This window comes from Patiria miniata, unplaced genomic scaffold (assembly GCF_015706575.1).
Source record: "Patiria miniata isolate m_02_andy unplaced genomic scaffold, ASM1570657v1 HiC_scaffold_2, whole genome shotgun sequence".
Taxonomy (NCBI): Eukaryota; Metazoa; Echinodermata; class Asteroidea; order Valvatida; family Asterinidae; genus Patiria; species Patiria miniata.
The window spans coordinates 17,505,333-17,529,699 of record NW_024037058.1 but is presented as its reverse complement, the minus strand read 5'-3'; the positions used below and the strand labels follow the sequence as shown (position 1 = coordinate 17,529,699).

General features: G+C 40.1%; 1 protein-coding gene across 1 annotated transcript; it reads right to left on the bottom strand.

Annotated features, from left to right (window-relative positions):
* Positions 1-3,568: 3,568 nt before the first annotated feature.
* On the bottom strand, positions 3,569-14,169 carry LOC119726721 (monoacylglycerol lipase ABHD6-like). The gene is made up of 9 exons (XM_038198530.1): positions 14,038-14,169; positions 13,370-13,612; positions 12,479-12,638; positions 10,696-10,809; positions 9,670-9,802; positions 6,322-6,464; positions 5,703-5,757; positions 4,492-4,592; positions 3,569-3,860 (listed from the first exon to the last, which is right to left on the bottom strand). Exons 2-9 carry the CDS (start codon positions 13,519-13,521, stop codon positions 3,705-3,707), a joined length of 1,014 nt encoding a protein of 337 aa, XP_038054458.1. The 5' UTR covers positions 13,522-13,612; positions 14,038-14,169; the 3' UTR covers positions 3,569-3,704.
* Between the last annotated feature and the right edge of the window lie 10,198 nt (positions 14,170-24,367).

Sequence of the window (24,367 nt, the reverse complement as noted above, 5' to 3'; positions counted from 1 at the left end):
AGCGCGAAATCGAAGGCACATCCGCAATCCTGTTTTCCTTTTAATTTATCATCAATCTTTTTCGCTAAATGTGCAGCCGATTTCCCTCGCAGTGTTATTTAACGTATGCCTGGTCAAGCATTGGAATTCATTTATGTGTTAAATTAACAGTTGAGGAATGGTTGATTGAATTATTGAATTTTTGAATATTCAAAAAGTCCCCATGCAGATCCCATGTAACATGACACGTGATGTGTCCCTTTACCGTCTCAATAATATGGCCACAAGATTATTTTTGAGTGATTTCATATTGGTCATATTATATATCATTTTCACATTTCATTTGCCTACATTTCACATATGCCTTTGTGTATATAAGAACAAACACATTAATGATCATTAAGGCATACATTGATTAATTAATGAATCATTAATTAATGAATCAAAGTTGTATCATGATTTGTATAGGCCTGTATAATTTATTTAAATTGAATGCAGAAAATGCGAATTTAAATTGTAACAAATGAAAAAGAATGTTCAATTCAGCCTGTGTCACAATAGACAATCGATTTTCTGCGAATTGGATTGCACATTCGTAATAATCGGCAACGCATACGTCAAACCGAAAACCTAATCACGTATTTGTAATTCCTTAAATGAAACGTTACGCACATTCATTCATTTGATTGATGCAAAATGAAATCGAATGCTAGTTATTGTAAAAATGAAACCAGGATGTACGTCGTTCTCAAACTCGGCGCCAAATTGAAATTATGTTTTACAAATTCAAACGCACATTTTCCGAAATTGTCCGGGAAAACCTATATTTGAATATTCGATTTAAGTCCAAGTTAGAAAAATGGAATATTAAATTATTCAAAAATCCACAGCCCTAACCTATCCGAACTGGTCACTGGGCTTGGTGTTTTATGATGATGATGCCTTTGATTTCATATCAAAATCTCAAGTTTTCAAAATAAATGATTTAAGACAACAGTGTGTAATGCTTATGTGTCCAAACTCTGAGAAACTTTTCAATCTACACAACTTTTTCCTCATCTAAAATCCTGAAAACTAAAACACTTCAAAGTTCAGAAACCAGAACGTTTAACTCGGTGCTTGTTGCTTAAATTATAAACTAAATCAGGCATGCAACTGGGAATTTAGAAGAAAAAAAAACCAAGGAAACTCCAAAGCACACAAGACTTTGTAAAGTATTTTTCGATTTGTAATGGCATTCACGAGAAGTAAAAATCGAGGAAATCAGCAGATCCGAGGAAAAGTTGCATGCCCGCTAAATTGGTTAAAATCTCAACGTGATTTTTAAAAATTTCATTAAACACAATTAGTTCTGTTAAAGAACTGACATATGAATGTACATGTATAAAAAATTGTTTACAAATACCAGCATGCATTGTAATGGCATTATTATAAATTAAAAGCCAATATATTTGGTGGTACAGAGACAATAATAATAGTTTATATAATTTCTTGATATGAATTTTCACACACAGGCATGACAGGCAATGAAAGTCAATTTACCACTGACATTATATAAAATACTACACAAGAATAATTTTACTGCACCCTCTACTAATATATGCGGGGAGTATGCATATAAACTACTACACAAGATGAATTTTACTGCACTGATTAATTTTAGTATGCATGGCCTAGCAATTAGGATTCATGGCGCATAATAATAAAGTTAGGGGTTTGAAGCCAGATGCTGGCTATTATGTTGTGTCCTTGGGCAAGCCACTTCACCTCAACTTGGCTCTCCACCTAGTATTGATGGGTACTGGCATTAGCTGGGGAGTAACCAACGATGGCATCCCATTCAGGGGGGAATAGAAATATTCTCAGTCGTTTCTTGCCACCGAAATCAAAGGTAAATGCCAGCCTGATGGGCCATATTGGCTGGTGACAGACTTGTTCCTTACTCTATTAGCATTTACTGTACATCATACATATTCATGATTGAGAGCCAAGTTTTCGCTGGTCCATTCCTCATCATGTGCCAGCCTTTATTTTTGCTGTTTACCCAAGCGCACACGCGAGTATTCACGCACAGGGTAAATACGCATGCATTACCCGTGCGATAGTCCACTATGCATGCGCTTTATGAAGCAAGTGTAGAACTATCGCACGGGTATATAGTAAGCACACGCGAACATCACCCTACTATTGAAAAGATGGCGGCACGCGTAAATGTTTATCAGTGTTTTCTGAACTTTTCTGAGGTTGAGCAATATTCGGGTGAGCTGGACAAGTTTCTCTGAAGATTTTATGCCGAGGTGCGTACTGCAATTGGAAAATTTCGGCAACTGAATATGTATGAGGTATAGTAAAACAAATATAACATGGTTTATTTTGGGTGAATGGTCAATATTAGCTCTCCTTGGTATTGGAAGTTGACAAACTAGTTTGTCAACTTCCAATTCTTCGGGGAGCTAATATCGACTATCCACCCTCAATCATGTTATATTTGTATACTATGAAACCTACTCTATTAACACCTTTGAACTATTCAATTATTTTAACAATTTTGACCGAAAAAATGTTTTTTTTGGGTCAGAAATCAGTATGATTATACACACACAAGAGTTAGTCAAATCAAAGAACACTGACTGACAGTAATGTGTCAAAGCTAAACTAATGAGCAATGGTTGGACTTTTTAAATAGTCAGTGACCGATTAAAAAAAGCTGGTAATCAGTAGCCACGAGTGTTGCAGTGTGCAACACAGAGCGGACACCATGAGTTTTTGATGTTTGACCAACAACGGCCATCTTGAATTGAAAGCGAGGCGGACCCTGCACATTTTTGGGGGGTAATGTATAAATTGAAATGAAGTTGATGTAAAATGAGAAAATGATTGATAACCATCACTGTGCTCAGGTAAATAAATCTAATTCATGGACAAAAGGTATCTCAAGCTTATTCTGAATGCAAAAAACACTTTTAAAAGCACAACATGTAAAACCCTGCAATCATCATCCGACAATTACTCCCCATGCACGAGTATTTGAAACTAAAAGAGATCCAGCGAGCATGATTTAAAACGGCCATCTTGTGACTAAGGTGCATAGTTTGACCCAAGTAAAGTTGCATTTTAATCTTGGGATGTGGCCGAGTCCATCACAAGTCCATTCAGAAGTGAATCACAAAGTCCTTTTGCAAGTCCAGTCACAAGTAACAGGGGATTCAACCGTTCAGGCCCAAAAAAAATAAATATTCGGTCTCTGGTCAGACCAAAGTTCCGGAATTGACGCGGGGCCTCGGCTTTTTTTTTTTTTTCAAGCTTGGATTGTACAGACAATGTGGGGTACTATTTTGCTTTTTTGGTGTCCTCATGTACATTGTTGTCCTCCATAATTTGCCTTGATGCTCTCGATCATTTGCCTTGGTGCAATTTCCCATTCCTTGGTGCTCTTTGGTAAAAAAAATTGAGGTGCGGCAATAGAGGGAGCTACTGGAGCTACCGCGGAACATTTTGGGAAAAAAAAGGTTGACGCGCATGATTAAAATCGACGCGCGCGCTGACCAGAGACCGACTTATTATTTTTTTGGCCTAACAAAGCACTGCTTTTGTAACAGTTCATTTGAATATTTTTCGTGACTTGACTTGAGACTGGTGGATTTGTGATGGACTTGTGGTGAACTACAACACTGTTAGGAGGAGCAAGTATGCCACAAATCAACCACTTGTTAACGAGTGATTTTTTAATTTGCATTTTCTTCCTCGGCAAATGTGCGCAGGAGCTTGGACGTCTTAAAGGGTCTCTCCATGTGCAGTGAGTGGCCACAACGCTCCAGGACGTGAACCTGACTGTTTGGGATGCCTTCTTTTAGAACTCTCGCCCCAGAGGGGTGAAGAAGCTGAAAAATACAAAAACCAACATAAATTCAATTTTAGGTTAAAATTGACTTGAGTGGGTTTTGAACCTTCGACCTCTCGGAACACCATACCGGTGCTCTACTAACCAGCCTCGACTCCATGGGCGCTAACCCCTGGCCGTGATGTACACGTAAACGATGCTGTCTGGCTATTCAGAGCGTACTGCACGCGCATTTCGAAGATTGCACGCCGGGCGTGCCCATAATGTGCTCGCGTGCTTTGCACGTCACGTCACGTGCGAATATTCAAAACTACGCGATGCCTGTACGATATGGATTATGACAGCATCATTTTTCGCTAATAAAAACCCTGTTTCTGCGGTTGTAAAGGGACAAAAGGGGTACGTATATGTACCTTTAATACACATTTTTGCTAAATAATGTAACATCCAAACCTAATGTTTGAAGCATTGATTCTTCAAAAACACAACTTTCAACATTTTAAAGATGGTGTCGGTGTGTAAAACGGATAAACTGCAGCCTAATTATAATGTGCCATATTTTGACACATTTATTTTACAGATTTCTTTTCAAAGTGTTGTTACTATCTTGTTAAAAAAAGTGACGAGTTGTAAGTAAATATACACAGCTTGCAATTAAAAGTCCCGCTTACATTATCATGTTGGCCCCAGAGAACCAAAGTGGGCACAGTGATAGATGACATGTTGGCTCGCAGGGAATCTTTGGAGTTAGGAGCCATCAGATCACTCATGACTGCCAAAAAAACCAACAACAACATTTAATCAAATAGTGAAGATCAAAAACCTAATGGAATCTGAAGTGAGAAGAAGCATATTGGCGAGTAGACAAGATTAATTATCACACACAAAACTTTTGAAAGTATGGTAAATGTAATTCACTTGTTCGCAAATTGTGCAAGAATATTTTTTCAAAGGAGCTAGCACACAGCTGCTTAAGTTCATCAAGTTGTGATTTTTCGAAAAGGTAAACAATGGAGATACTTTGGTGTGAAAATGGTGCTTTTGTCCACCCGTGTCACAATTTTATCACTAATAGGTACCTCACTTTTCCGCTTATCTTTGGAACAAGTTTAAACATATTTATGATACTAATAATCAATTACAAAAACTCTTGTGGCATAGAATTTGAATTTTTCTCTGGAACTTAAAAACAACATCTCACAATACCACATACTGTTTGCGTATTTAAACAAAGTGTCAATGTGACTACCCAAAATCCATGATTTTAGCCTAAAAAACATGTCTTTTGACCAAAAAAGTTTTTTTGACCCACAAAATCACCCTTAACTATATTCCATCCCCATGACATACCACTCATATGAAAGAGCTTGCTGTCCCCTTTAATTTGATACCACATTTGTTGCTGTAATGCTTGTAGTTCTGAAGATTATTATCAATTTATATTTTTTTCATGTAATAATTAGCTGATGACGTCATAATGACGTCATACATGCCCTTCCCATCATCCAATTTTTTGCGTCCGTCTTTTTTTCGAAAAGGTATACCATGGAGATGCTTTGGTGAAAAAAATGGTGCTTTTGTCCACTGTGTCACGATTTTTTCACTAAGGTACCTCACTAAATGCAGTTACAATCATAGACCATGGAGCAAATTGGGGGATGTTTCAGTTGTTTCTTTAATTAGTCTGTGTCACAAAAAAACGGAAGGCTTAATTTTTTTTAGGTTGATTTCGAATATCCAGTTTCCAAAATGGAAACAATAAGTTTTAAAAAAATCCAGATTTAAACCCCACCACTACAGTTCAGTGTTCTCTAATCTGCACAGAGTTTGTTTGTAGTCACTTGGCATAAAGGTGGCGAGACTCCAACGGCTCTCAACTCACCTTTCTTGTAGAACGCATTGTTGTTTTTCCTCAGTAGCCTCATTCCTTTCCAGTACTGTGACAAATTAGAAATACAAAAGTTGGAGAAGCCAAAACATGACAATAAATAAAACGTAAAAAAAAAAATTGACAATAATCATACAGAAAAAAAATCCTTGCCTTCCCAATTCCTCAAACATCCCTTAGCATAAGTGGAGGATTTCAAAGGATTGAGGCTATATGGCAAAAATGTATCTGTTGATTTTGGAGGATGCATTTTTTTCAAGCTTTCAGGCTGTATAGCTTGTGTTGTTTATGCTTTGCCGTGCACAAATGTAGGCCTAGATTATACTTGAAACATCCATACCGCTTCTGGATATCATCGGCACTGCCTAACAATGATTGGTGGAAGATTTTGCAGGATTGAGGCAGTGGTCACCCCTCCAATGAACAAATTCAAGAGATAATGGATGATTTCGGCAGTTGGAGGCTGTATCAAATTTTTACAGGGAGGCAGTTGGAGGATTTTTTTTCAGGACTGAGGATGCATCATAGCATAAAAGGCCTAACAGGATAGGGTTTAGGTTGTGTGAAATGAAGTAAATAATAAATAACAATCATGCGTAAACTAAAAACGCACCAGACTTGGGACTTTGGGAACCTCATACATCAAGTATGGCACCATCTTGACGTACTCTTCTTCATTCTCTGGCAACAGGCCATTGCTGAGCCTGCCATCGCTGACAGCAAGCTCAAACTCACTAGGGATCTTGGAATTGATTCCTGAAGGGAAAAAAATATGACAATTACAAGATTGAACAAAGGAATTGAACCTGTAACCTCCGGAACTTAAGCACTCCGGTGCAGAGTACGTACCACATCCGGGTTTACTATACCTCATACATATTCATGATCGACAGCCGATCTCTCACTGGTCAATTCACCATCACGTGCCAGATGTTATTTTTGCTGTTTTCCAAGCGCGCGTGCCAGGATTCACGAACAGGGTAAATTTACAAAGCAATCGTGGAACTGTCGCACGGGTGAAGTACGCATGCGCGAACATCCCCCAAGCGAGCTACACAAAGAGATGGTTACACGGTACGCGTACTTTTCCCGATTACAATGATGCCGAATATTTATGGACAATAAAGATGCCTTCTGTAAAAAATAAAGTTGGCTACTGTATTTACAACTGCACTGTATTGCAAACGAACTGAACTAGTGAAGTTGAGCAATAAGATTCTTTTGGTGAGCTGGACAAGTTTCTCCAAAGATTTGGTTGTAGGTGCATACTGCAACGAAAAAACAAACTGGCGCCGAAATGTACGAGGTGTAGTAAAACAAATATAACATGGTTTATTTCGGGTGGACAGTCGATATTAGCTCCCCTCGGTATTGGAAAATGAAAAACTAGTTCCCTTGGCTTCGCCTCGGGAACTAGTTTGTCAACATCCAATACCTCGGGGAGCGAATATCGACTGTCCACCCTCAAACCATGTTATATATGTATAATGATCACTGGTTACCTATGGGTTTACGGCTAAAAAACCCCCAAAGTAATTGAAACATCAACTGAGATTGTATGCATAAGTAGATGTGATGCATCAGTCAAAGCTAGGCAAGAGTTCAATGAGTGTTAACCCTCCTGCTGTCTGAACAGTCACAGACAGTCAACAAAAAAATCAATCCTCTTCCCCTGCTGCAGGCAGTCCTTCTGATTTGAAAATCACAGGCGGGTGGAAAAAGGCACACCTCGATTTTTCTAGGCGTGTGTTTTTTCTAGGTGTGTGATTTTCTAGGTGTGTGATCTGTGGTCCAGGGAAATTCAGGCGTGCAATTATTCACACTTCTCAGGAAGCTTTTAGGCGTGCGACGGTGTGGGGGGTGTGATCGCACACCTCAAATCAGAAGGACAGCCTGCCATGCTTTTTACACAGGTTAGTCACCAACAGTCAGATTATATTTCAAGCATATTTCAACAGACAAAAATAATAATAATAATGTCATAACGGCAATTTATAACGTGCCGGTATCCGCCATAAATGATGCTCATGGCGCAATACAAAAATTAGATCAAATCAGAAATAACAAAACCATTAAATTTAACTAAAACAAGAGTATTCTGAGTGATCTGAAACAAATGGGTCTTCAGGACCACTTTAAATTCAGAAAGCGATGAGATATTGCGAATGGCGAGGGGTAGTTTGCAGGCAAGTGATGGGCACAGCTGGCTTATCAATCACCTACAGTCAAAGCATAGCTTTGTCAAGTTACATAAACAGTCGCAGCCAGTCAATCCTGCTTTATGTAGGCTGGGAGCTCTAAACTGTTGAAAACAGTCACTTGACTGATTTTGACTGAAAGAACTTTGCATGGAATGTATGTTCACATAGGAAGGTTATCTAACTATTGACCGTAGTCCTTGAATAAATTAAGCACTTGTTTATCAGTGTGTGATCTGCCCTGTATCAATTTGCACATGTCGTCGACCGGGCAGTCAAAACAATCTGGCCTCGTTCCAAAAATGGCGACAAAGAAAATTTGACCTCACTTTGAACGATTAACGAAAAATCAGTGCTCAATGGTTGGCATCAAGTCAACAGACTTTTGGACAGATATGGCTAATCTAGTCTTTGCAAGACATCGGGGTCATTCTATAAATTTGGGGTCCACTTTTTTGTCCTGTCCTTGTTATATCTGACTTCTACAATTTTCTCACTCTGAGGCACTCCTTAATGCAGTCGTCCTCCGAGAGTGATTATGAAGAGTAGACTACCTATCCAACCAATAAAAAAAAAATGCTTAAAGTCATTCAAGATACCGGTACTTGAAAGGCATATTACAAAGTACCAAGGTAACAGGGTCAGAAAAAATGTCAGACTTTGCACCCTAAATTTATAGAATGACCCATCTATATTATGTCAACAGCCATAATATACAACAGCCCAACTTACAAGTTTAATCTTTTTGGATGCGTAATTTAACTGAACAGTATATTTTATATTTTGATATGATGGAATGTTGCGTTTTTAGTTTATGCGGTACCCGCTGCTATGTACATCAGATTCGAACCGGCCAACCGATCCCGTTAGCTCGGTGGTCGAGTGGTAAGACATCTGCACTAGAAAGCAGGAGGTCGTGGGTTCGAGTCCCACCCAAGTGATTTTTTTCCAACTTTCACTCGGGAGGTAACACACTGAGTATACAGTGGTTATACGTCGGTGAAGGGCAAAACCTAATTTGAGTTTGATATAACATTATAAAAACAGACAAGTAGACTACACCCTTCTCTTTCTGTTCTGAAGGAACTGTGGAAAATCTGCCATGTCAATAAACTTACATTTCTACCTCTTTTACCTTTACATAAAATTCCAGCATTGTGCGGTGAACAAATACATTTCTTTGTGTTAAATCAAAATCAGAAAATCAGGCCCGACGTACATGTAACAATTAAACAAACAAGAAAAGCTAGATGTTGATTTATGGTTTCAACTGAGATAGAGTTAAGAAACAAATACAAAACTCAAGAATGGAAGTCAATGTACAAATAAGGGAATGACTATGTTCTTGGCCTGCACTGACAAAACGCCCGTTTCGCACTGGGTCTTAGTTTGAGATTTACTACTTTTCCATCAATTGACAAAATAACAAAGTTTGGCCGGATTTATAGCCGCTAAAGTCGCAATGATCAATAATCACCTTTAGATTTCAATAAAGTTTATTTTTGAGTCCACTTCAGATTTCCGCTGTCTGGCCGCCATATTTATCCATTTTTGAAATGAACAATGCATGCATGTGACGTTTTTCCACCACTGACTCTGCTCCACGAGCAGGGTCTGTGGTGGCTGACCCAGGTGAGCCCTGAGAATGACGTCAGAGCTAATCGAACGGCACGGGGCTAACCCAAGTCAATCTGGGTGAGCTACTGGAACGTACAATAGTGACTGACAGTATAACCTCAGCATCTGTTAATTGCTACACTGACCTGCTGGGCAGAACATGGTGAGTTTAGCGAGATCCTCCGAGTACTTAGCCGCATAAACCCCAGCCACGCCGCCACCCATGGATATACCCACTAGATGAAACGGCTTCTTCCGTAGACCCACAGCCTGTGTGAACTGGAGCCAAAACAAGAAAGAAAAACCTGACTGTTACAAATCAACTTTACGTGCAAATATTGTAGGAACAGCCAACTGATTGCTAAAATTTTGAACAAGTGTGACATGTTCTGTCTAACTCAGACATATCTGGGCAGAGTATGAAATGAAGTTTTTTTCCCCTCCAAATTTCAGTAATTTGAACATGTAGAACAATGCGCACGCCATGATCGCCGACAGCTGGCGTCCTGACAGAAATCTGACCACTGAAAGACTGCAGTCGCGTGCCGAGTTTCGCAAACGCGCGACGCGCAAGTGCCATATCACGCATCTAACCAGAAATTTGGGGAAGTCGTTTATCCTTGTGTAGAGGATCCGTGATCAGTTCAAGAAATGCAGAACCCAATACTTTACTTTCTGTGTTTTCAGCTTTATGACATATCACAAAGCCCGCTTCCAAAAAGTAAATCATCACTGAAAAGGGCAAGAACTATATTTTAAAAACATTTTAGTAAACATTTTTTGTTTGTTTCATGAATGGGAGCCACATTAGCAGAAAATCATGTGCTGAATTAGAAGTGCCATGAAATTGGGCAAAAGTTTATTTAATAATAAAAATAATATAAATAGTTTTTATATAGCGCATTATACAAAAATGTCTCTGTGGGCTTCTGGAAGCGAAAAAGTGTGTTTTAAGCTGTGATTTAAAATGTTCCAATGATGGACTTATCTTTATATGATGAAGTAATTTATTCCCTTCTTCCATTGCTGCATATTGAACTGTCTGTTGGTCATAATATTTGGTGTGAACTTTACATGGAGTTAAATGATGTTTTGAGCTGGAGCCAAGATTCCTTGATGGACGGTTTTCAGTTATTAATTGTTGGAGACAATCCGGGAATTTCTTGACCAACCTGTCGCATCCTTGCTGCCTGGGCTGGGAGGGAGAAGCTATCATTCATCTTGCGTGTCGTCTTGCCGTGGCCAGGCATGTCCACTGCCACGATGTGCCAATCACTGGGTAAATTCTGCAGGAAAGATAGAAGGATTTTATAGGCCTATGCCAAAAACTTGAGTAAAATAGACATATCCATTACAGCACTGTATGTTTAGAAAAACCCTCCAGGCGTTTTCATACAGTATAAATTTCTGAAGGTTCTGAAGGTTATAGCCTTGCCACTCCTGCGCATGTAATAATAATAATTTGGGAGGCCAGTCAAGCTGAATTGCGAAGGACGCGGCTACAACGTGGTTGAGCTGCAGGCAAAAGGTCCAACCATACGACCCAAATATGACTACAGAGCACAGCCAGAGATGAAAAAACCCTCGTGGCACAGGAGAGAACCAACACACAACTCTACTCACACATGGTCCTAGCTGGGAACGAACCAGAGCCACTATGGTTACACAGACAAACGTGTGTTTACCGTCGATCGTGGACGTCCTATTGTCCCTCTTTTGTTTGTAACTTTTTAGGAAGACTCCCATAGGTTTTGTACACGACCCCAATCATGGACGTATGCTGGGAATCGTGGACGATATTGTTGTCTTTTGTTCTCTGGTATTTTTCGTCCACGGTTTGAAAAGATGAACACGTACACTAGCAACCCATGTAACTCATGTGGGAAACATTACATATACCTCACTGACGCCAGACTTAATGACCAGAGTCCAAGACTCAGACTCAAGTCTGTCAATTAAGAGTCACCATTTCCAGCCCTTTTTAAGTAATTACCAACCTGACGTCCGTGCTGCTTGGACCAGGTTTCATTAGCAGCAATACTTACTAATAATAATAAGGGAATAAATGTGTGTTTAGGAGGTATTAAAAATTCTGCTTAAGACCGGTGGGAGTCTGGATGGGTGATAATTACCCGAGGCGAATCCCTTTTCGGTAAATAAAACTAACTTTGTTGGTCTCAAAATCAAAACAAGTCAAAAATTAGATGTTGTCAACTGTTTTGTTCAACAATTTTAATTTTTATTTTGTTTTATGTTATGTTATGTTATGTTATGTTATGTTTTATTCCACAAATAGGAACAAACCCCATGACCCTGGGGAAGGGTTACAACAGTGAAATTAAACATTGAATTATTTGGCAGGTGGGTTAACAAAGAATATGCTTTGAAATTACGTCATGCTTTGCCTCTCTTTAAGATTTGTACATTGGAAATAAATTTAGCTACACATATAATAGTATGTTTATCTGCCGACGACATCAGAAAAATGAATTTATCATTTTTTGTTAAACCGTTAAAGCCAGGCTCCATTTTACAAATGTCAGTAAGAAAGTTAGATCGAAGATCATTATATAATGGACATTCTAAAAGAAAACACCCCTCTGACTATTAATATGGAATCTCCCTCTACAACTCCTTGAAAGGATATTGGCGTGTGCGTCTTTCGTACTGCGCGATGTCACGCAAAAAGCAGCTGGGCTGGTGTAGTGTGAATTTCGGACTATGAAATACTGATTCACTGGTTGTACTGCGCATGCCTACGTGAGGATTGTGAACGTTCAACCAGTAAAACGGTAAAAGGCACTGGATTTCATAGGAGTCCAAATTTCATGTGACACTAGTGTTTAAGACCAGCCAGCCATTTCCTTAACATCCGTACGTGATGGGCTCTCGACCAATAGGAATGGGTAAACTGTCTTAGGTATCTATGAACTAATAATTAATATATAACGATACCTGAACAAACGGCCACCACATATCCTGGGCTGCAGAGAAGCCGTGCAGGAATAGCATGGAGGGGCGGGAAGGGTCAGGCTTGCCTCGCACGGCAAATGAAAAGGTGTACTTGCTGACGGTGACGGATTTGGATCGGAAGCCGATGTGCCACATCTTGAACCTGGGGAAAGCAGAAAGACTCACCAAGTTCAATGACATACAAAGCTGACACAGAATTCAGATTGCTTTTTTTGGTCTTTCAAAGAATGTGTCCTTTTCAAATGATCTGCACGACAGAATGCCATTTTGCCAGATTTAATTCATAAACTAGTACAATGATTCGTCACACCAAACATCTTGTGCAGTGTGGCCAAGTGAGAAGGGTAGGTTATGAACCCCCCCCCCCCATTTAAATTTTTTTTAGAAAAGTGGGGAAAAAAAAAAAAAAAAACCATTATGGCCAGAAAATCTTCCCATAGCGGTCGCTGTTCACAACGTATATCATGGCTACATTAGACAATAACTACCGCTATTCGCTTTTACAAGGGACGTTACAATAAACAGCCACTCGCACAAATAAAGAGTTTTGTTAAAAAAAAAAATGCACACAATCACGGCAAAAGGGATTTTATGTTCTTCCAGCTAATCATGGTACCTCATATGGCTGGATTTTTTCTCCGGATGCCAAATTTTCAGGGGGGGGGGGGGCAACTGGGGGCGCAAACTTTTTATGGGGGGCATGCTGCCCCCCCCCCCCCCCCCCCCCCCACAGCTACACCACTGACAGTGATCCCTTTTGCTGAAAGTTGAACCATTTTTACCCACGAGAAGCTTTACCGACAAGACTGAAGAAAGGGGAGTTGATGCCCCTGATCTTACAACAAACACAAATCGTCAACATTTTGTTCTCACCGGGTGTACAGTCTGAAGACCAGGTCGGGACGGAAGTAGACAATGCCTACTGCGGCGACAATCGTGGGCGAAAAGAAGAAGACGAAGGGCAGCATCATGAGACCGATGCACATCAGCGGTGGCGCCAGGGCCAACTTGAATATCGTATGCATGGTGAGGATGCTGGGTGGGTCCAGGCAGTCAAGTTTTGTTGGTTGGTCTGAAACCTGTCGCTATCTGTGTGATTTCCTGAAGGCCTCTCAGCTGTTTGAAAGAGAAACACATGCCAACAAATCAGTGAGAATAAAGTGTTTGCAAAAACAGATGATTTAGACTTCAATAGATAATCCAATCACACCCCCCCCCCCCCAAAAAAAAAGGAACAGAAAAACTCCAGTGGTGGGGAACAATAGTAGAGTTTAGTTCTACCTAAAAAAAAAACAGTCACTTTCAAGCAACTTCCCCCTTCCCACAACAAAAATGTGGTCAATAGATGCGTGAACAGTAATACAGGGAGGTCCCCCAAAAAGTTAACACTTTTTTCATACGCATAGTTCTCAAAACTGGGGAGACATGTTGAAATTGTTTTATATAAATTCTCTTTCAAAGACTTCCAGTTTAAGAAGGAAATCTTTTAGGAGAGAGAACAATGTCACCGAAACATTATACTCGCTTATTACATTTCTTACCATCTACACGTGCATCAACTCAGCAACTAACAAATTAATTAAACCCCACTAAATCCAACGTGGCACAGTTTCGGTTCCACTGGAAAACACTCTCAGCCAAGTTATCACTGCATCAACTCGTCAAATAAATGACAGCGCAGCACCGGAGACAAAAACCCTATCACCTGCTGGACTTTGTCCCCAGAAACAATCTGACCCAATAGATCATTGACCTTCCTATTCTAATAATAATCCCTGATAAAAAGTCTCCGTTTGTCCATCATTTATGTTATCTGTCCTCCCTTGTTGAGTATTAATCCCAAACTCACGGTCAAAACCTTATACTGAAGGCTGCAAAATCAATTCTGGGTGCAGGCCGGTAAATAGGCCCAAAATTGCCTACGCGGGCCAAAACATGATTTGTATGCCCTCAATTGTTTTGCTTTTTTTATTAATTAGAGCATTTTGTGGACCATGAACTTGAGGGTTTTAAACAAAAACAAGGGTGAAAGCCGTAATCAGGACTGCGACATTGTATTTCTGTAAAATATGGATGAAATTAGGCCCTATAACTGGAGCTTACATTATGTAGGCGCATTTTTTTGTTCAAAATGGCGACGGGCTTCAGGACTACTTTTAGAGGTGATTGTCTTTGGATGGAATTTGTGAAGTGTGGCTTGGTGGTTAGGGTTCGTGATCTCATGATCAAGGGGTCAGGGGTTCGAATCCAGGGGTCCCATTACAGTAATGGGTAATAGGAGTGTGACATCTACCTCAACACTGAAATTGCTTGGGGGAGATTTCAAGACTCAAACGTGAATTGAGGGCACAATCAGCTTGAAACAAATTTAGAAAAAGTAGCAAAAAGCTAACTTTCTCTTGTACAATAAATAAATAAAGGGTTTTGTCTACTGCCTTTAAGGGGTATTACCTATGTAACGGGGACGGACACCTTGGTACCGGTATTCCCAGCAGTCAAGCAAGGTATTTGAGAAATTGTCGTTTTTGTGTTTGTAAAGTGCAAGCAATTATTGTAAATAATATCACCCTAGGAAATCCCCTACAAATTCCCTTTTGGCCAAACAAAAATTAGAAACCCTCTGAATCACTGGATTTTTCACATGGTCATTGCTCCATATATTTCGTTTACCTTTTCAATGAAAGACAACGAGTAAATGCATGAAGTCTGTCATGCCAATAACTGAGTCTTTGGTGGTCCATTGCCAACCGCTTAATTTGTTTATCAAGTCCATCTGATGATAATGGCTCACATTCAGAAAGGGTTATCAGCATTAGCACACGGTTACCCACGTAACATTGACGGACACAATCCTTACTATAATTCCAGGAATCTCTGTCTGTCTGTCTGTCTGTCAGTCCGCCGATTATCTCCAGAACCAGGCACCGTGTGAAGTTGAAAATCGGCGGGTGTATTGCCCGGGACACCAGAATGTGCAGTGCCAAGTTTGAAGTGGTTTGGATGAGCGGTTCTCGAAAAAGCTGCAAAAAAGCAGTATTTTCAGAGGCAAACGTGGCAGCTTAGAACACAACACCACGCACTGCCGTTCTTTTCAATTGTTTACGTCATGTTTAAGCTAAAGCGCGCGTGCTCAATATGACGCAAACAATGCAAAAAGGACGGGCACGCGCACGTGCATTGTAGGGCGATACATTGTCCAGTATGGGTGAATAGCACTGCATACCATGTTTTCGTATGTACACGGGCACATTATTTTTGCAGTCGACTGAGCGACCATTGTAGGTGGTCGAACTTCAAACTTGGCACAAACTTTGACGTAAGTGTGCGTTCAACCTGTGAAAACAACACCATTGAATCGCGTGCATTGTTTGCATGAGCAGTTCTCCAAAACTCTGCAAGTATGCAACCTATACCAGCGGCAAAGCAATTTGCATTTCCCGAACATGCTCATTTTAGACGGGCACTGCACTAGTAATTATAAATACAGACAACTGGTTTCTGACATAATTTCAAACATTTCATTCCAAATATTTAATTCCAAACAGTTTATAGACTCCATGCGTGGTGTGCCATAACAGTGGTCAGATTTTATTTTTATATTCGGTTACAATGAAAGCACAAAGTGCCTGCTCAATTGTATCACACAGGAACAAAGGCCTGCCTACTGTCATGGGGCATCATGGAAAGGGTCTATTCCAAACATGAAATTCCAAACATTTAATTCAAACATTTAATTTCAAACAGTTGATTCCAAACACTTTAGGTAGAGTGTATCATTTGCAGCTATCCAAAAAGTAACTGGCGAAATTATTGTTGAAAAGCTGACTTGGTTTAGGCGAGGCGTCATAAATAAATTAACCGTTCGCACGCGTGCGCACGCGTTCCTTCCCGTTCTGAACGGCCCCCGTTCCTTCCCATGCCGAACGGCTTTTAGAACGCGTTCCGTAGATTGTGCTTGGGCAAGCTTCACTGAGGGGGTATTGTTATGTTAATCAACCGTTCCTTTGCGTGCGAGAACGGGAGCAGCACAACAAAGATGCGAAGAACAACTATGTGTATATACTTGTACGGAAAAAAATTCCGTTTTGGTTTGGAATTTAAATCAGATTTGGAATTTGAAAACCCGATATCGGAGCAAGCATTAAATAAAAAAAACATTTCAGAGTTTAGACAGCACGAGCAGGTAAAAATTGAGAAAACCAGACATACTACACTAGATCGTATCCAACCCAAAAAATAATTGAGACGTTTAACACTTATTTTATGTAAAACGAAGTGCGAGTATTCTTCTTCTTTTTTTGGGTACAAGCACGGAAATGTAAATTAGCAGGTACGGTACTGCATATAATGTTCACAAAAACAAGTTTAAACATTGTAAGAAGTTTGCTGACTGATGTTATAAACTGGCCTTGTACACACGATCAGCGAATTATAAATCGAATATTCAAGGTTTTTACATACTGATAGTAAAGTTTGCAAAGGACTGCTTTCCCCGTTCAAGGTGCCCGTATTTTATACGTCCCCCCCTGTACTGTACGGGCTAGCCTGTAGCGACGAGAAAGTTTGTCGGATACTTTAAGTGCCGATGAGCTCTTCGTGTGTGCACAGACCGTGACTGGCCTTTTGTTGTATAAGAACGCGTTCGGAACGGGATGCCGTGAGCACGCGTGCGAACGGGAGGTAGATGTAACAAAAGGCCCCGTTCCTAGCGTGCGCACGCGTTCGAACGGTTAATTTATTTATGACGCCTCGCCTTAAAGATAGTAACGGGACGAAACTTCCTGTTAAAAACATATCTGGAATGCTATCATTTTGAAGAAAACAATAAAAGACGGTTATTTCAAAAGATGCGTCTTCTTCCTCACTCTTTTGAGTTGGCCTTAATTTCACTTTTCGCGTGGGGAATCTCACTTTCAGCCGAGCCATGGCTGGGAATATTGCTCTCTGTAATGAGTAAAAACAAAAAAAAACAAGTCAGGTGTGTTTACAAACACAAATGCCCCGCAACCGTGACTGTTTCCATGACATAACACCACTCTAACATCAACTTACATGTACCTTGGTCAAATGGAACGTTCATTGACAGCATCAGTGTCTTCTGTAGGTTTTATATGAATTAATCCCTAATCCCTATGATCTCAGAATAAATACAAGATTTCTATTGTTTTAGCCACTGTGACCTTGACCCTTGACCTTTCGACCCCCAATGCGATAGGCTTCTTAGGATTGCCAAGGACAATCCACAAACCAAATTTGAAATTCATATGTAAAGTATATCTCAAGTTATCACGCTGACAAAATTTCTTTTGTTTTTGCCACTGTGACCTTGACCCTTGACCTTTTGGCCCCAAGTGCAAAAGGCTTCTTAGAATTGCCAAGGACAATCCACAAACCAAATTTGAAGTTCATATGTAAAGTATTTCTCAAGTTATCGCGCTGACAAAATTTCTATTGTTTCAGCCACTGTGACCTTGACCCTTGACCTTTTGGCCCCAAATGCAAAAGGCTTCTTAGAATTGCCAAGGACAATCCACAAACCAAATTTGAAGTTCATATGTAAAGTATTTCTCAAGTTATCGCGCTGACAAAATTTCTATTGTTTCAGCCACTGTGACCTTGACCCTTGACCTTTCGGCCCCAAATGCAAAAGGCTTCTTAGGATTACCAAGGACAATCCACAAATCAAATTTGAAGTTCATATGTAAAGTATTTCTCAAGTGATCGCGCTGACAAAATTTCTATTGTTTCAGCCACTGTGACCTTGACCCTTGACCTTTTGGCCCCAAATGCAAAAGGCTTCTTAGAATTGCCAAGGACAATCCACAAACCAAATTTGAAGTTCATATGTAAAGTATTTCTCAAGTTATCGCGCTGACAAAATTTCTATTGTTTCAGCCACTGTGACCTTGACCCTTGACCTTTTGGCCCAAATGCAAAAGGCTTCTTAGAATTGCCAAGGACAATCCACAAACCAAATTTGAAGTTCATATGTAAAGTATTTCTCAAGTTATCGCGCTGACAAGATTTGTCCGGACACACACACACCCACCCACCCACCCACCCACCCACCCATATCCATATTTTGGATATAATGGAGTGTAAACATAGAGCAAGATATTGGTTTAGTGTTTAGGCCCTATCAGTATCAGAATTTGTGAATTTTTCAGAAATGACATGACCTGGCGGTTAAGAGCACCGCACGCGCACCGGACTCATGCTCTGGTGTTGCAGAGGTAGCAGAATGTGGGTTCGAGCCCGGGTCTGGGCACTTGTGCTCTTAAGCAAGGCACTTATACCATTATTGCTTTGTCCTTTGGATGGCCAATCCCGTGTGTTGTGTACTGCAATGGGTTACACCTCTATGTTCCGACACCCCTATGTTCCGACTGCACGTATTCCTATTCCTAACCCTAACCCTAACCGGGAGTAACACAATCTAGGTTGTCGGAACATAGGAGTGTCGGAACATAGAGCAGTCACCCTGCAATGCACATAAAAGAACCCACAACACTTATCGCCTAAGGCTAAGCGAAGGGGTTTGCCCCGGTGTTTCTGGCCTCCTGTTAAAACTCCCCTGCCCTGCGGAGTATTTAGAAGATCTAATCAAGAACCAGGTATTGTTGATGTACCCTAACGTGGCGCGGCCCCTAACGTGGCGCACTTTTATTTTCGCCTGTAGCGCCTAGCTAGAGCAAAAGTTTTAACTGAAATTTCACAGAAAGTGAAATTTCATCAAGTTCTAAACACTCCCGTTAATAAATCGCAAGTTTATTTACCCGTTACAAAGTTAAAAGAAAAGATTATGTTGGCGTGATTTCCTTTGAAAATGCCCCGAAAAATAAGAAAATAATTTTCTGACAAACATCTGGCTGGGTTTGTAAGTAAATATAATAATGATTTATCAGAATTTATCAAGTTTACAGAAATTCTTAAATGTTAATTTGGAATTTTCTGAGATTTATTCAAGTGCGCCACGTTAGGGAACACTCCGCCAATTTGTGCCCAATTTCCGGACGCGACCGTTTTTGCATTTCGGATAAAAATTTTATGAAACCGAAATTGTTCACAGAGGTTAAATAGCAAGCATTAAAAAGGTAAAAGTACCAGTATTTCACTGCATGAATTTGAGGTTTATCAACAAAGAGGTTTGGCAACACTACACGAGGAAAGTTGGGTAAGCTTCGAAGTGCGCCACGTTAGGGAACACGACTATACGTGTGAATTTATAGGTCTACCATGTCTACTGCCTATCCGGTTCATTAGTATGACGTCAGTTCAGTTTAAACCATGCCCACTGACGGAAAGATTTCCATATACGAAGTTCACTCAACACCCTGTGTACAAACCCTATGAGATTGGACTGAAAATTTTAAGTGTTTTCTAAGAAAATGCTTGTATTTTCTCACTGCTCAAATTGACTTTGATGACATGAAATTGCTATCTGGGGGCTTGGTAGTCAATACAGAGGAAAATTAGTGAACTTCGCATATGGTAATCTTGCCCCACTGGCTATTAAGTAGCATTGGAACCATTGGACATGTTGGAACCGGAAACTAACGCAACTTCAGTGTGTGTGTATCCAATGGGCGCTAGTAATCAGTGGTGCGTGTATGAAAGTTTTACTAACGAACCAGATCATTACATGTTGACTTGTTGTACACAAACATGATAAAACAGCCCCGCAACACAAATCATATTTATCAACGGGCTGGCATAAACAACCACTTTTTACGAAAAAGGCCTACAAATCATGACAATCCTCTCCAGGACAGCAGCGAAGCTTTTTAGGAGAGTACACCTATGCAAGATCATACAGAAAAAGAACTACATCAACATTTATTAAAGTCCTTACCTGATATCACATATCACCTCGGATTTCCCACTGAATATTGACATGAACCATTCAGTCATAATAATTATGTAGGCCTTCAGTTCATTCGTGCATGATCTTAGGCAGGTTAGGCCGTATTTTGTGTTGCAAACTTGCACCCTACGATCACGAACTCATGACATGCATGATGATGACGGGTGTCGGACGCTTCGCCCCATTTCCACGTCGCCCCATGTCACCTCGCCCCTAACCACTTCGCCCCATCCCTACTTCGCCCCATCCCCACATCGCCCCATCTCCGCATCGCCCCATCCCCACTTCGCCCCATTCCCGCTTCGCCCCATCCCCACTTCGCCCCATCCCCACTTCGCCCCATGTAGTATGAAAAAGGTGAAGGCTAGGGGTGCAGACCAAATAAACTGCCAAAGACCCCAGATAATAAATGCTCCCAATTCTAGAAACTTAGGAAAAATACAAACTCTCTGATGAGGTGCTCGAGACACAGATGAGAGAAATGATGGCTCTATCCCATTCAGAGACGCCTCTCCTATTGGCTTGTGAATAAAATCATCAGCCGCTGGATTCAAAAGAATCCGTAGGTATGGGTCAGTGAGTTAAAAGGAACTCACTGCCTTGAGGAAAATGTTCCGTCGAAATTTGTCTGATATGTGACACTTACAACTTCATTTAGATGAGATTGGTTCCTCCAAGAGTGAAATTAGGATGTCAAAGGTATTGTCGTTCTCAGATAAGTGGGAGACGGGTTGGTATAGCCGGGTTGGGAACAAAGTTGGATCTTTTACTTCAAGCTTTTTTCTCGGTAGGGGAGAGCCTAGCTAGAGAGGTTGGTTATGAATTGTTCATTTGGTGATGGGCTAATTCTTTCCGTTGGTTAGCAATTAGTGAATCTGTTGAAATTGTTTTTAAGCCAAAAAAATAGATGAGATTTTTTTTTTTACATGTATTGTAACGGCTGGGGCAAAGTGGGGATGGGGCGAAGTGGGGATGGGGCGAAGTGGGAATGGGGCGAAGTGGGAATGGGGCGAAGTGGGGATGGGGCGAAGTGGGTATGGGGCGAAGTGGGGATGGGGCGAAGTGGTTAGGGGCGAAGTGACATGGGGCGACGTGGAAATGGGGCGAAGTGTCCGACATTCATGATGACTATGTTGTGCCCATTCTTGAAAATCACGCATTCTCGAGAATGGGCATGCACATTCTTGAGAATGTGCAACTGGATCCTTGCTCAATCTTGGCAAAAAATAACTCTTCCAGATTGAGCGCACATTCTTGAGAATGCGCGACAAGATAACGGTCTTGTCGATGTCGAGCACCGGCTGCGCTTGGCAAGTCTAGCTGAATCCTCGTTCACTGATTCTCAATAATTATACTGTTGCAACGCAAGGCGCTGAAAAGTAGAGTGGATATGATAAGTAAAGGCGTATTGATATGGGGGGGGGGGCCGGGAAAAAATAAGAGACATAATAATACTAGTGCAAAGAATTCTGATTTTTTGGATAATAAAAGCGGGGGGGGGGGGGGGGGGGGGGGACGTAAGAATGAAGAATGTGAAGAATGAGAATGAATACTGCGACATCCCATAGTGCTAATGCTATTTCCCATTTAAATTGCCACCAATTTATTGTTCACATCCCACCATAACGTCGCAGAGCTGGATTCTATCTAGTCAAAAGAGCAATTTTGGCAGCTTCTGGACATCGTTTTTTTTCGTGGCACGCATATGATACATGCAGGGACTTGTAACTTGTCTAGCCTAAACAAAGCACTCCCCAGACTAGTTCCCAGTCCTCCGTTATTACAAAACTTCCTATAGTGGGCAGAAAAAAGCAATAATAACAGGTTTAATTTGATTCAAATTATCGTAGTTATACGAGTACAGAAGCATAGAACATTTTCTTTCCTCTTTATATGAACTGTTTCCCTTTTAACCGCTATACAATTCATTTAACATAATTATGTCGTGCAATGTTTGTTAAGATTGGGCAAAATTCATAAATTGTGCACGTGATATTCCCACCCAATCTTAAGAATGAGCGCTCATTCTTAAGAACGCGTGCTCGTTCTTAAGAATGGGCGCTCATTCTTAAGAATGCGCGCCCATTCTCGAGAATGTGCATGCCCATTCTCGAGAATGCGTGATTTTCAAGAATGGGCACAACAACTACACGAGTGTAAAAATGTACGTGTAGTACATGTACGTACGTGTACGGATACCGCGCCAGCGCTGCAGCGCAGCCAGCACCTGCACCAGCACAGCAGTAGTGACTAGTGTGGTGGATCCCACGAGGGCCCTATAGTTTGTGCATCACAAAAAGCCTTTGATTTGAGGCTTTAGAAAGTGTTCAAAAGCATGGAGGACAATACTATAACTTTATAGTGAAACACGTTACCTCAGAAAAACGTTAAGGACTGCCCAAAAAGAAGAACCACGTACCGTCAACAGCTAGCTCGCTGCGGTCGTCTGCAGCGTATTTCACGATTTTTATCAGAACAATGGCGTGATTATGCAATAACACCATCAACTATACGTTCTAAATAAAACTACTTAGACGTATGGGGTCGGGTTTTTTTTTTAGAACGTGTACATTTAGTTTCAGTTACGCGTGCATTTGGTGTTTTTATAAAAATTAAAAATTTGTAATGTTTTTTACAGAACCAAAAAAGGGAGAGAACGGACAGCACATATGAATTTATCACAAATGTAACATTTTTATTTACAAATTCACACTTTGCCCAACACGGTGTGCACATTATAATATACACCAACATTTCTTACAATCATAAATATTAAACAATGTAAAATTCAACTCAAATACAAAGAAATTACAATTAACTAAAATAATCACATCCACATTTTCAGAATATCAAATTTATAAAGCAAGTGCCATTCCTTTTGATCAGAAATAGTTTTTAAAGGGCCATGTAATGTGATTTTTTACATGCCACCTGGAAAATACACCTGTTTCCAATTCAACCTTACTTACTTTCAATTTTCGTTTTGACATTTTCAAGGGTATTTTGGTGCCTTTTTATGGTAATGCCAATTTCCATATTCATGAGCAAGAGTGATGTCATTTCAGGCAGAAATCTCAATGTTACATTTATTTCAACACCACAAGTTGCCAGAATTTTAGATATTTTACTGTTGTAAAGTTTTGTTTTCTTTGGTGAATCGTTGTTGCGTCAGTACATGAGCACACTTTTCTCACAATTTTTTTTTAATGAGCAATTCACAATTTGAACAAAAAAAACCCAAAACCCCTAAACTGAACAAGGTCTTTCTGAAATGACATCACAGCAACAGTGCCCCCACTTGTATTGAAAAGCATGGAACATTTTTGAGTGTTTAAAGAGTGCACTTTTCAATAAAATTGACCAAGAATGGATGCCAAACAGTTTTCATGCATTTAAGAGGAGAACAGAACATATTCCTAAGAAAAATCATTGCATGGCCCCTTTTAAAGACTGATGCAATATGTTCAAAAGGGAAAGCAAATTTATCACTTTCAAATTATGAAAAAAAATATAATTATAACTTCAACTGATAAAGGAACAGACAAGATTGATAATATTGATTAAAAATTAATACATTTGGAGTCAAGTAGAAGACTTAGCAATGAAGGACCTAAACATGGAACAGCAGTGCGTGATTTCATCTACATTTTTTTCTATTCCAGAAAAAAACATAATGCTGATTAGTGTCATTTTCCTAATTCTAAAAGCTTTCACTTAAAGCACTTTGTTAATTTTCACTTTACATTTTAGTTTTTGAATGCCCGGCTCTTCAAGATAAAATACTCAGGTTGCTGCAAAAATTCGAGTTCCCCTTTTCCCCCAATTTTCTTTGATACAAATTACTATTTAGGTATTTTAATGCTGGCATTGACTTTAAGTGTTAATTGACCAACTCAATATCTAGTGTGTGTGATTGTATGTTTCTGAGGAAATAAATATTTCACAAGTACCATACTTAAGTATTCAATAACTTACATCTCCCAATGGTCTTTACTATGTTTCACCTG

Bases quoted from the DNA above. Each gene is read 5' to 3' on its own strand.
- LOC119726721 (XM_038198530.1), bottom strand. From the start codon at position 13,521: ATGCATACGATATTCAAGTTGGCCCTGGCGCCACCGCTGATGTGCATC. The intron at 9,803-10,695 runs GTTGGTCAAGAA...TTTTGGCTCCAG, and splicing joins AGGCAGCAAGGATGCGACAG to TTCACACAGGCTGTGGGTCT. The intron at 3,861-4,491 runs GTAAGCGGGACT...TGTATTTTTCAG, and splicing joins TCTGGGGCCAACATGATAAT to CTTCTTCACCCCTCTGGGGC.